Source organism: Mirounga leonina, unplaced genomic scaffold, assembly GCF_011800145.1.
Source record: "Mirounga leonina isolate KUSES-001 unplaced genomic scaffold, KU_Mleo_1.0 Mir_174, whole genome shotgun sequence".
Lineage (NCBI taxonomy): Eukaryota > Metazoa > Chordata > Mammalia > Carnivora > Phocidae > Mirounga > Mirounga leonina.
In genome coordinates, this window is record NW_023270451.1 from 15,126,037 (window position 1) to 15,139,903 (window position 13,867).

The following is a 13,867-nucleotide window of genomic DNA, read 5'->3' on the forward strand; positions in this document are numbered from 1 at the left end:
TTAGTATTTATGAATGTGAACCCAGGCTGTGGCAGTAATATTCCCATTACTGAAAGCCTGTTAAGAGCCACATTATTGTCTTACCTTAATTGGACTTCTGTCTGAAAGGAAAAAATAAAGAACTGATTTAATTGTCTCCTGCCATTGACCTATGATATTTTTAAGACACGGGCTCGCCTCATCTCTACCAAATGGGCTTTAGGAGAGCTGGTCACGTTGGCCCTAAACTTCTCAGATGAATCCATTAAAAACTGGGGTCAAAACTAATTGGATAATGAGCTGAACTGAGAAGTCATTCTCCCGACTTCAGGCCACATCAGGCTCCTTCTGAAAAGTTGGGACCTGATTTTGAAGAGCCAGATAGTGAAAGGACTTGAAATTAGATTTTGGAGGTTATAAATCTTCCTGCAAAAGAATTCTGCCATCCTTCCAGTTCCTTTTCCCCCCTCTCATTTGGGTTCTTTCATGCTGTTGCAACAACAAATGGGTTTCTAATGATGTTTGCTCCCTTGGTGAGATTCAACTTTAGAAATAGGCAACTCCCCGGAGTCTCCTCACTCCAAAGAACCATACAACTGATCTCCACAATTCTGGTTCACTGGACCGTATTTCCCAGGTGAGCCATTTGACTTAGAGGCGACTCTAAATGCATCGGGAAGGCAATGAGATCAATACCCTAGAGCTTCCAGCTGCTTTGTCGTTGAAATGACTCCAGCAGCACCTGAGAAAGAGCCTGGTTTTCCTCCCTGCCCCCGCACTATCCAGGCTGGGCATGTTTGGAATAACCTCAGAATCAGGATTATTCTCTCTTGTGGAATATTTGACAGGCACGGTTCATCTTTTTCTTCTAGGTTCTCCTTTCGGTCTTTGTCATTGGAGTACAGACACAGCAACCCTTCATCCCAAACTGACGCGTCTGCTGACAGTGGATCTTTGTTTAGAATTCGTAATGCATTTATTTGAAGTACTTGCATGTATTTTATGTATTCAAATGACTTAGACACTAGACCATACTTTGCTGACTGTTGAACAAAACAAATTTAGTGCCAGGTAAATTGGTATTAAAAAACAAAATTTCACCAAAAGCGCTCTTTGTTCACCGTCCTCTTATCAAGCCCTTGTTACAATATTTGCAAAATATCATTTCTGTAAGTTACTTTGCAAGCTGTTGTGTCTGACCTTGCTCAATTATTCTTCATTTAACTTTATAGTTTATTTTTATCAAAATAATACATGCACATAATTTTTACATGAATTCAACTAGCTTATGAGAAAGAATAACTGTCTCTTGCTTCTCTCTTTTTCCAGCCACATCCATTCTCCATAGATATTCACTTTGACTCTTTTGATGTCCTCCATTTTCTCTCTCTCTTTCTGGAACTCTCCTTGATTGAATGTTGAAATTCCACAGAGTAATCTCTAATTTTCCTGTTTTTTTCTACTTTCCTTCTCAGCATTGTTGTCAAACTTTGAGAGTTTTCTCAAGTATACCTTTCCACCCTTACAATGAATTTCTAGTTCTGCTGTTTCATTTCCAGAAGCTCATGCCTTGTTCTCTGATTGTTCCTTTTTAAGAAGATACTGCACCCACCTCATAGATGCGGCATTTTCTCTGGTCTCTCAGAGCACATTGGTGCTTTAAAGCATTTGCCTCTTGTTCCTTGTGCTGCCTCTGTGGACTTCACGTTTCTTTGTTCTGCCTGTCTCAGTCGCTCTCAGGTTAGAAGTTTACTCAAATGTAAAATTGATTGTCAATTTCTGTTTTCCTTTTTTTATTATGTTTCGAATCAGTAACATATTTGCATGCCTCAAAATGCAAAAAGTCTATATAAACCAATTGAATAAAATTTTCCCTCCCATCTTTGTCATGCAACTGCTCTTTTCTGATTGCCCATTGGTAACCACTTTCTTGAGCATCCTTCCGGAGTTCCTTTATGCACATAATAAAAGAACAGATTCTTCTATTTTTTCCATCTACATAAAAGATAGCATATTAAATGTTATAGTATGTGTACTGCTTTTTTTTTTTTACTTCTAATGGTGTCCGTTTTCAAATTATTGATCACTTTCAATATTCTTCTATTACAAAGTTTTGAAATAAATAACATTGGAAACATCATTTGACACATATGCAAATATGTCTGTAGGACACATTCCACAAACTGGAGATGCTGGGTGAAAAGTTGCATGCATTTGTAATTTTGAAAAACTATGTCAAGTTACCCTCTGTTGGAGGTACACCAATTTACCTACCTACCAGCGTGTAATAAGGCTTCTCTAGAGCCTCACTAATAGAATAAGTGTACTTATGCAAAATAGTTTTAATGTGTGTATTAGTTTTCTATTGCCTTTGGAACAAATTATCACAAATTTAGTCACTTAAAGCAACATAGACTTATTAGCTAACAGTTGTTGGGGCTAGATCCAAAATGGATCTAAAGTGAATTGCACCTTCACATATTTTGTTAAATGTATCCTGAGTTTTTTATTGTGTTTGATGTCATTTAAATGGAGTGGTTCTTTCCCTGATTATAATTTGTATATATAAGTTATTTATATTTTCCAATATATCTTAGCAAATCTCCTAGTAATTCATTACACTGACAGGAGCAATTGATTTTAATTACATGCTCAGTCCCCAAATGTGACAATCAGAAGAAATAAACATTTGCGACATTACTCCCCTTGAATGACAAGATTAATTAATACATCTTACTGTGTCTGGAAGAGCATATTCTCACATTTTAATTTTTAAATATTTTTATTATGAAATAGCTAAATCATACAAAGAATATACTTAGTTCAGTTTATGAAGTACAACAATAACATAATCACAGGAAACACTTCATCTGAACAAGAAACAGAAGATACCAAATTGGTAACCCCCTCTGCGCTCTTCCCTGACCCATCCTTCTACATACCTCCTTCTCACCCAATACGCATTATCTTGAATCCTCTCTTTATCATTCATTTGCTTTTCCTTAAAGGTTTATCACTTCTGTATGTATCTCCAAATGGTATGCTTAGTTTTGTTCATCTCAGAAGTTTATAAAAGTAGAATCATAGTCTTCTCACATGATACTGTCTCTAAAATACATCCATCTTCTTTCCCAGAGCTGTTGTTAGTTTTATTTCACAAAAATATGATATCGCGAATAGTACACAAAATATTTTTTGGTGCCAATATTTTGGAAATTGAAGTTGTTCCTACTTGTGTTTCCCTTATACGCAGTACTAATACCATTCATCCACATGTTCCTGGCACACATGTGCAAGAATTTCTCTAGGGTACGTGTGTAAGAATGTGATTTCCAAGCAATAACAGATACACAAGTATTTAACTTTACTACCAAATTGTTTGCTCCAAATTGCTGTGTATGGGTTCCTTTTGCTCTCTGTATTTTGATGTAGAATGTGCCAAGTTTTTATGGGATAAAAGTTTATGTGTTTTTAATGAAATGTACCATATAGTAAATTTTGGGGTCCATACAATCTCTAGTGCAACTATTCATCTCTACTGGTGTAGTAGGGAAGCAGCCACACATAATATGTTAACAGATGAGCATGGGTATGTTTTAATAAAACTTTATTTACAAAATAGGTAAGAGGCAGAATGTAGCCCTTGGGCTATAGCTTGCCAACTCCTGCTGTATAAATACTTCAGTATAGGTATTTCATTTTTTAATAATTTTAATAGCAAACGTATTACCAAAAAATAAATAGAGACAGATAAAACAAATATGACAAAATGTTAACAATTAGTTAGTTCTAGGTGAGCCCAATTACTGTGGTGTCCACTGTTCTTTTACCATTTCGGTAGGTTTGAAATTTTTCAAAATATAAAGGCAGGGAAGAAAAAACTGATGAAAGTCTAAATATATTCTGTCTCTCTGCTTTAAAATAGCCTCATGAAAATAATGGCAACATTCTGTAAAAGCAGGAGCTAAAGTCCTTATTTATGATCCTTTAAAAATGTATTAACGGTCAACATTTTCCAACAATTAAGAAAAAACGTGGGAATTGAAACGTTATTACTATAGACTCAGGAACAGGAATCACTATCAGAATTATGTTAACATCAAACTCAGTTTCTTTATTCTATGCTTAACAGATCGTTAAAAATTTTAGAGACTCCTTGCATATATCACAAATAAGTGAAACCTTGAATATTTTAACATGTTTTACATCAAATGCAAGAATCTCAGATGTGTTATTAATTCTGTTAACCTCAACTAGGCAAAGAGTCTCCCCCAATATTCAGTTGATGATATTAGATCATTTCCAGAAAAGATTTGTAAGAGGAATGTTTTCTATCTCTAGTGTTTATACTGTTGGCTCACAGGCCAACAGTCCTTTCGGTAAACCTTTCCAGCTCAGAACACACAAAACAATTATTTTTATCATCAAATATATTACTTTTAAGAAACTTAAAAATTTGTGAAAATAATGAAGAACTTAAGACTGTAAAACATATTCCTTTTACAGATCTTTTACAGAATAATCTAACATCAATAGAACATTGGTAGAGATTGATTGCATAGTTGAGAGTAAACAAATTAGTAACACATCTGAGGTTGTTATACTTGATGTAAAATGTGTTAAAATATTCAACATTTTACTGATTTGTAACATGAATGGAGTAACATATAAAAGGAGTTCCTAAAACTTTAGTGAATTTTTATAAGCATAGACCAAACAAGGTTAGTTTTATGTAACATAAGAGTTCTGATACTAATTCCTACTCCTAAAAAATATAGTAATAAGTGTTTCAACTCCTGTTTTTACTTGTCCCAACAGATATTAAAGCATAGTCAAAAGCTGTATCAATGGCAAAAAGACTGTACCACTGTGGAAAGAGATCAAGAGAAAAAACAAGTAACATAGAGTTAATTATCATACAGTTTCATATCTGGCAAGTGCTAAAAATAAGTGGAAAATGATCATTTTATATTTTTATATTACTTTATTTATAATTTTTGTTTATAATTTACAGATTAAGGAACAGAGTCAGAAAGGTTAATTTGGCTAACTATTAAAGGACAGAGATGAAAATCACATATAAACCATCTAAATCCCAAACTGTGCCTTCATCTACCACATCCCTCTGCCTCACTATGAGCTCGAAGCCACTTCACAGCTAGAATACAGACACACACAGACGTATGTGATGGGATCGTGGAATGTGGCAGAAAGCTAGGTAAAGCTTAGTTAGTAAAGCTGAAGGGAAAAAAAAAAATCCAAAAACCGAAAAAACAAAACAGTTGAATTGCAAGTGAGATAACAAAATCATTAAGAGAAGAAAAATCATAAATGAGGAATAAATTTAGCATACTGGGCCACACTTGCTAACAGCCTTGATATGTGGTGTGAAACATTACGGTAAACCACCCAACACAGGCCTCCAGGGGCACCTATGAGCCCTAAGCAGGAGAGGGCTACTTGGTAAATTGTCAAGTTTTCTTTCACCAAGGACCCAAGTGACTCAATGAGGGACCCTTCTCCTTCATAAAGCATCTCACCCAAGAAGGGTAAGATGTTTCCCCACTGGCTGGAACAACGTGAGCCCCAGAGAAGGTGGAAGGGAGTTCAGGGAGAAGACAACAAAGACAGAAAATCCCTGCGGAGTATGAACGCAGTGGCCTCCAAATTCCATTTTCTCATTCCCCAGTAGGGTTGTAGCTGCACACATTAGCTAAGCTACATTTCTCGGCCCCTCTTGACACTGGGTGTGCCCCTGGAAAATTCATTTCCTCTGAATGAGATGTGAGTGGAGATATGTGCCACTTCTAGGTTTACCCTTTTAAGAAGTAGGGACACCTGCCTCATGTTTTCTCCTTCCACTGGATGGCTACCGATGGGGAGGAGACCCTGCAAATTGGCACAGCCTCAAGGCAGAAGGAACCCGGGTTCCCAAATCACCATGTGGAGGAGAGACGCCCACAAACCAGACCTCAGATGGCCTCATGAGGGAGAAGTAAACGTCCATTGTGTTTGAGCCATTGAACAATTTTGGGTCTATTTACTGACACAGGCAAGCCTATCCTAACTAGTAGAGTCTGTCTGTGCATCAGTAGATATCAGCAACATTCTTCTTCTACATCCAATGAAAGCTTAAAGACGGACAGTGTGAGATATTAAGCACACAGACCAAAGCAGGGAGCATAAAAATGGGTGATCAGAGTGGCAGCAAACATTGGCAAGAGAAACAAGATGAACAGCTGGAAGACAGGAAACCTAGATGCTCGGAGATCTGCTCCTCTTGAATCCTTGCAGCAAGCTGTGAGACAGGGAGAGGGTTCCTGACTATACAGAGTCAGGAACCAACTTTAATGCACTGTCACCTAGCTCCCATATACTGTTGGTGTCTTTAAGATATCCAGGCCACATGTGTTTATGCGAATAGAAGCAAGCTACATAGAGCATGAATATATCCCAAAACATGAAAATATTAGGGTTAAAGGATTATGGGTGGGTTTCCATTCTTTTCCCTCTGAATTATCTGAACTGTTTAAAAGCATACCATGTGCAGCCACTGTAGAAAACATCATGGAGCTTCCTTAAAAAATTACAAATAGAAATACTATATGATCCATTAATTCCACTACTTGGGTATTTACCCAGAGAAAACAAAAACACTAATTCGAAAAGATATATGAACTCCTATGTTTACTGCGGCATTATTTACAGTAGCCAGGATATGGAAGCAACCCAAGCACTCATTGATAGATGAATGGATAAGAAAGATGTGGGGTGTGGGGTTCATTGGTTTTACCACGTATACCACAATGGAATATTACTCAGCCATAAAAAAAAAGAAATGAGATTTTGCCATTTGTGACAACATGGATGACCTCAAAGGCATTATGCTAAGTGAAATAAGTCAGAAAAAGACAAATACCGTATGATTTCACTGGTCTGTGGACTCTAAAAAGCAAAAATCAGACTCTTAAATACAGAGAACAAAATGGTGGTTGCAGAGGGGAGGTGAGTGAGGGGATGGGGATTAAAGGTACAGAATGGGATTAAGAAGTACAAACTTCCATTGTAAAGTGACTAATTCATGGAGATGTAAAGTATAGCATAGGGAATTCAGTCAATAATATTATAATGACATTGTATGGTAACAGATGATAACTACACTTACCGTGGTGAGCACTGAGTAATATATAGAACTGCAGCATCATCATGCTGTACACCTGAAACTAATATAACATTAAATGTCAATTATACTTCAGTGTTTAAAAGTGGTTTAAAAAAGCAGCATACCGTACATTTGTAATGAAAAACTTTTTCTTCATTTTGAAAGAGAAAAATTCTTCCTATTAATTCTATATTTTCATGAAAACATTTAACATTTTGGGGTCTATACACCATAAATATGTAATAAGGATGAGACACAAGTTTTGCCTGATTCCTACTGTGAAATCTTTGAGGGAATGAATATTCACACACCACAGAGACTATGACTATGTTTGCCAGTTGCCCTGTTACATAATCAGCTCCTTTGAAGGCAGGCGCTGTAGTGTGCTCATGATTTTCCCTAGCACTTGGCACACAGGAGGTACTCAGAAATGTTAAGTGAATGAATTCATAAATACACGAGTAGTCTAGTAGCTTTTCATGTGTAAACTCAATGGTAGTCAATTATTTCAGCCTTGGAATCCCTGTTCGCTGTTTTTTCAGTTTTGCTAGGAGTGGGACATAAATTAATTGATCTCACCTAAGATACCTAAACAGTGTTCTTTTTTTTTCCCCTTTCACTTCACGTGTCACAGCTCCATTCAACCCAAATAAAGGTGTGGATAGCATTGTCAAGTTTGACACTTTTGGAGACGGAATGGGACGATACAACGTGTTCAATTTCCAGTACGTGGGTGGCAGGTACTCCTACTTGAAGGTTGGTCACTGGTCGGAAACCTTATCACTGGATGTTGACTCAATCCACTGGTCCCGGAACTCAGTCCCCACATCCCAGTGCAGTGATCCCTGTGCCCCCAATGAAATGAAGAACATGCAACCGGGGGATGTCTGCTGCTGGATCTGTATCCCCTGTGAGCCCTACGAATACCTGGCTGACGAGTTTACCTGTATGGACTGTGGCCTTGGGCAGTGGCCTAATGCAGACCTGTCTGGCTGCTATAATCTTCCCGAGGACTACATCAAGTGGGAAGACGCCTGGGCCATTGGGCCAGTGACCATCGCCTGCCTGGGTTTTATGTGTACCTGCATAGTTGTGACTGTTTTTATCAAGCACAACAACACGCCCTTGGTCAAAGCATCAGGCCGGGAGCTGTGTTACATCTTGTTGTTTGGGGTCAGTCTGTCCTACTGCATGACATTCTTCTTCATTGCAAAGCCATCGCCAGTCATCTGTGCACTGCGCCGACTAGGGCTGGGGACCTCCTTCGCTGTCTGTTACTCAGCCCTGCTGACCAAGACAAACTGCATCGCCCGCATCTTTGATGGGGTAAAGAATGGCGCTCAGAGGCCAAAATTCATCAGCCCGAGTTCTCAGGTTTTCATCTGCCTGGGTCTGATACTGGTGCAAATCGTGGTGGTGTCTGTGTGGCTGATCCTGGAGGCTCCAGGCACCAGGCGGTACACCCTCCCGGAGAAGCGGGAAACAGTCATCTTAAAATGCAATGTCAGAGATTCCAGCATGTTGATCTCACTTACCTACGATGTGGTCCTGGTGATCTTATGCACTGTATACGCCTTCAAAACTCGGAAGTGCCCAGAAAATTTCAACGAAGCCAAGTTCATTGGTTTTACCATGTATACCACATGCATCATCTGGCTGGCCTTCCTCCCTATATTTTATGTGACATCAAGTGATTACAGAGTAAGTCTTTGAATGGTTTCTTCTTTTCCTTCTTCCCTTATCCTGCCAATGTTCTGTTATGTAGGATTTAAAATAGACTTATTTCATCTCAGTTATTAGGTTAATTGTAAACGCCATGATGAAACATCCTATTATATATGGAAATTAATCCAATGTTTTAAAAGCACTTAATTAGTGAATACTATGCACAAAGCATCGTACTAGGAACTGAAAGTAAAATAAACGTAAATGACATGGTCATTCAAGCAATCTATAATCTAGTAGGAGAAAAATGTAACACACGCACCCACCTAAAACTTTTAATTACATTTAGAAAGTGATTCCCCAGAGGGTAACACTTAAACCCACTAAGAACCAGGTGAGAATACTTCAAATAAAACAAAAGAGGACCTGGCTGCCACAGATTAATCTGTAAATTAAAAGAAACTTTCAACATTAAGCCAATATCAGATCTAAACACTTTCACTCAAGCTTCAAATAAGCATCATTACTTCTCTAAAATAGATTAAAATAGGGGTGCCTGGGTGGCTCAGTCGTTGGGCGTCTGCCTTCGGCTCGGGTCATGATCCCCGGGTCCTGGGATCGAGTCGCGCATCGGGCTCTCTGCTCTGCGGAGAGCCTGCTACTCCCTCTCCTCCCTGCCTGTGTTCTCTCTTGCTGTCTCTGTCTCTCTCTCTCTCAAATAAATAAATAAAATCTTTAGAAAAAAATAGATTAAAACATAATGTTAATTTGTTATACTTGTTCTACAATTTTAGTTCCTGTAGATACATGCTAGCTATATATATATATATACACACATACATATATAAACCCTTGAATTAGTTAAAAATATTACTGTATATATCCAAGTAATCTAAGTCATTATTCATAAGGTTTTTAGTAATGCATAGTTCAAATTTCTGGGCATCAATATAATTACCTTCTCTTCTGAAAGAAACAGTTCATCATTCTATCATCATTTCTCAAATTGTTGAAACCATCCATCAGTTATTTCTGCATTTATATTTCTGATTTTAGTGTCTTCCATGGACTGAGGATGAGAATTTTTTTTCTCTTGAGGCAACTGATTTTATTCTCCATATTTCTTAAGTTGTCAGAAACTTTTCCAGAGGCAAAATGTTTCCTTGTTACACCATAATTTCACAAAGTAAAGCGCTTCTGTAGGCTGTAACAGTCCCCATATCTTGTTTAACAGCAATTCCTATATTACCAAAATCTTTAATATTGCAGCTCAAAAAGAAGGCAAAGCTATTTAAAATGTGGCCTCAAGAGACTAGCAAAGCTCAATGTTTCTCATCTTTTATTTATTTATTTATTTATTTTTAAAAGATTTTATTTATTTATTTGACAGAGAGAGAGAGAGCGAGAGCAGGAATGCAAGCAGGGGGGAGAGGGAGAAGCAGGGGGAGTGGGAGAGGGAGAAGCAGGCTTCCCGCCGAGCAGGGAGCCCAATGCGGGGCTCGATCCCAGGACCCCAGGATCATGACCTGAGCCGAAGGCAGACGCTTAACGACTGAGCCACCCAGGCGCCCCTGGCATAAGATTTTATTTTTTTACTTTTTTAAAGATTTTATTTATTTATTCATGAGAGACAGAGAAAGAGAGAGGCAGAGGGAGAAGCAGGCACCCAAGGAGCAGGGAGCCCGATGCGGGGCTCGATCCCAGGACCCTGGGAGCATGACCTCAGCCGAAGGCAGACGCTTAACGACTGAGCCACCCAGGCGCCCCTGTTTCTCAACTTTTAAATGATTTGCAACCATGTGACTCAAACTACAGACTAAAGGAAGAACAAGGAAAATAAAGAACTTAAGTTCAGGGTCGGGGTAATGGTCAGGCATGCTACGACCACCTGTAAAAAATTTTGAAAACGTGTCAGTAGAGAAAACATCGGAACTGAATCAGCAAAATCAAAGGTCATATCATATGAGCCACAAGGGAGTTAGAACCGAAGAGTGTAGGGATTAAGATGGACAACTAGGGCTAATGTATTTTAGTGCTGCCATCTCCATCCTTTGTCTGTATGCACACATCCACGCCTACAGATCTGGAAGGACTTAAGTTCTTAGGAAGCTATCTTCAGCAGACATGATTTAGGGTATGGGGACTGTGAACTGATTACAATATTAATTATTTAACCCTGGATATATGATTTGAAACTACTCATTCTCCAAAAAGCTACCAAGAAAATAGAGCAGAAAATACTAAGAGTAAACAAATAGCATTACAAAAATTTAATTTTATTGAGTGTATCAACATTTATTTCTAGAAGACCAAAAATGATTTTTTGCCCTCACATGATAGCAATATAGGAGCTCAGCTGACTCAGTGGGATTAGCGAACGATACCAGAAGTCTCACCACACGGCATAAGGCAAAAGGGGCAGAGGTGGCAGAGCATTCTCAGATCCAGGCTAATTAAGGCATCCAATCACACTGAAATCATCTGAGCCCTCACTCCTTGCAAATAATGCCAATTCTAAATTTGCAAAAGAAATGAGAAGGTAGAATGGAGCCTCCAACACATTGGTTTTCAAATTCGACTGTTCAGTGAATCAACTGGGTAGCTTTGAAAAATATGTATTTGGGGCTGTCCCTGGAGCACAGCCCCAAAGATTCTCATTTAATTGGCCTGGGCTGTGGCCTGGACATCTGGATTTTTCAAAGCTCCCCAAGTGACTAATTTGCAGCCAAGACTAAAAACCCCTGCTCTAATGAATCACGTGCTTACTCTCTCACAGATGGTTTTAGTTTGGCATGTGCTGTTTTGAAATTCTTTGAAATATTTGTCAAAATTAGCAAATTGAGGAATTTTATACAAATATCCAGATTCCTGGTTTCTCTTAACAAAGTAAAACATGTGGACTCAAATTCATGCATGTCCACTGAGCTGGACCTTAGTGTTTAAGCCTCTAGACAGAGCACATAACTACCAATCCCTGAATGCTTACAATTGGCTCCCTTCACTTATGCATATGCAGGAACCTATAAGCATTTGAACTTGGGACCACTGTTCTAGAAGTTCCAGAACAAGAATGAGATTTAAAATTTCCCAGAGAGAGAGCAGGTGGTTCAGATAGAATGAGCAGCATTAGAAAAGTACCCAGCCATCTACAGGCAGCTAGTAGGAGTTTGGCCATCAAATAGTCAACAAGGTATATGACTCAGTACTTTGCCACCCATTGTGAATTATAAATAAATATAAAGCACTATTCTTGTCTTCAAAAAGCTCATATCCCAGATGGGAAAAAAATTAACAAGCATGAAAGAATTGAAGATTAACACAGAAGAGTTTATAATTAAATTGGTGATACAAGCTCTTAAATGCCTACTGGTTTGAAAAAAAAGAGTTGGATCAGTAAGAATGGTCTTTCCAGGAATACTCCTTCAAGAGGGGGGAGTTCACACTGTACCTTGGTAGGAAAGTGCAGTTACAGAGCTTAGAGAATATAAGGCATATAGGGAATATTCTTTTTTTTTTTATAAATCTCTTTTTTTAAGATTTTATTTATTCATGAGAGACAGAGAGAGACAGAGAGAGAGAGAGAGAAGCAGAGGGAGAAGCAGGCTCCCCGCTGAGCAGGGAGCCTGACGCGGAATTCGATCCCAGGACCCTGGGATCGTGACCTGAGCCAAAGGCAAGACGCTTAACCATCTGAGCCACCCAGGCACCTGGGAATATTCTTGAGGCAAGACAGGAATGAACCAAGCAGAACACAGGAATACTGGTCTTACTCAAGTAGAAAATGGGCTGGGGGGAGGAGTCTAGTGAGAAACTAATGGGAATTGGCCACTTGGTCAGATTTTAACAGGCAGAGGAATTCATTTAAATAATGAATTTAAATAATGAGTAAAAGCTCTGAGGTCCTGCTATTTTTAAATTTTTATTTTCTTTTGGTTGGTTGTTGGCACAGGCAAAAAGTGACATGATGAAAAGTAAGAGGGAAAAATAGGAACTAACTCTTACTGATCAACTCTCAAACTTATGCTAGATACTTTGCATACGGGAGTTCACTTATCCTCATTAGCACCCTGAAAGGCAAATGTTAGTATCCCTATGAGTAAACAAACTCAGGGGATAATTAACTTCCCAGGTGGCACAGTTAAGAAATAGTAGGACAAGTTTTTCCGACGCAAATCCATGCCTTTCATATTACACCACAAGCTTATCTATCCTTAATATGGTGGATGGGTTTGAAAGAATGGAGCCTAGAACAAGCAGAACTAATTGAAGCTATTACAAGCATCCAAGACCCAGCAAGCAAGAACTTGAGTAAGAATCCAAAAATTCAAAGATCTTTGAGAAATATCCAGGCCATCTCCTTCTGTATCACAAGATATTGTAAGAATCAAACACTGAGTCATCAGGGATCCAATCATAGTTTTAGCGGTACAAATAAAAACTAGGTCATGTTTGCAGGGAAAGTTAGCCATAAAGGATTTAATAGTAATTACTGAGTGTTTTGTTCATTCGTGTCTTCCAAAAATATTCGAGCACTTATTATGGGCCTTGCAGATACAGCTGTCAACACAGACACACCTCTTATAATGTGTATAACTTACAGGCTAGTGGGGAGCGAGGGGAGGATAGGGGTGAAGAGGAAATAATGAACTGACGAAAATTCAGGGTAATTCATGCAGTGGTTCAAGGGCTGTGATGGAAGGAAAAGGGGCTGATGCTATTACACTGCTCCTCAATCTTTAGTGTGCAGACAGCTCACCCGGGTGCCTGGCTAAAATAAAGATTCTGGTCCAGTAAGAAAAGAGGCAGCCCCAGATTCTGGGTTTCTGGCAAGCTCTCAGGTAGTAGAGATGCTGCTAGACAAAGGACCGTACTCTGAGTACCAAGCCGACGGATTTTATAGGGTGTGGCACAGATGAAGCACTTCGCTCACAGCAGGCAGAGCCTTTGGAGGTGACTGGAATGTTGACAAGGTTCAAATACTTACAAAGAAATTCCAATTTTCCCCTGTTGACTATTTTGAAGATTTAAAAAAAATATATCAAATCTCAAATTCTTTCAAAA

The 13,867-nt window shown here is 38.7% G+C and overlaps 1 protein-coding gene across 1 annotated transcript in view; it reads left to right on the forward strand.

The window, feature by feature from the left end:
- The window catches only part of GRM3 (glutamate metabotropic receptor 3), a 99,317-nt gene that overhangs the window by 65,305 nt on the left and 20,145 nt on the right, over window positions 1-13,867 (forward strand). Inside the window, exon 3 of the mRNA XM_035021414.1 lies at window positions 7,776-8,842. Coding sequence (XP_034877305.1) covers window positions 7,776-8,842 — 1,067 coding nt within the window. The remainder of the gene's footprint in view (window positions 1-7,775; window positions 8,843-13,867) is intronic.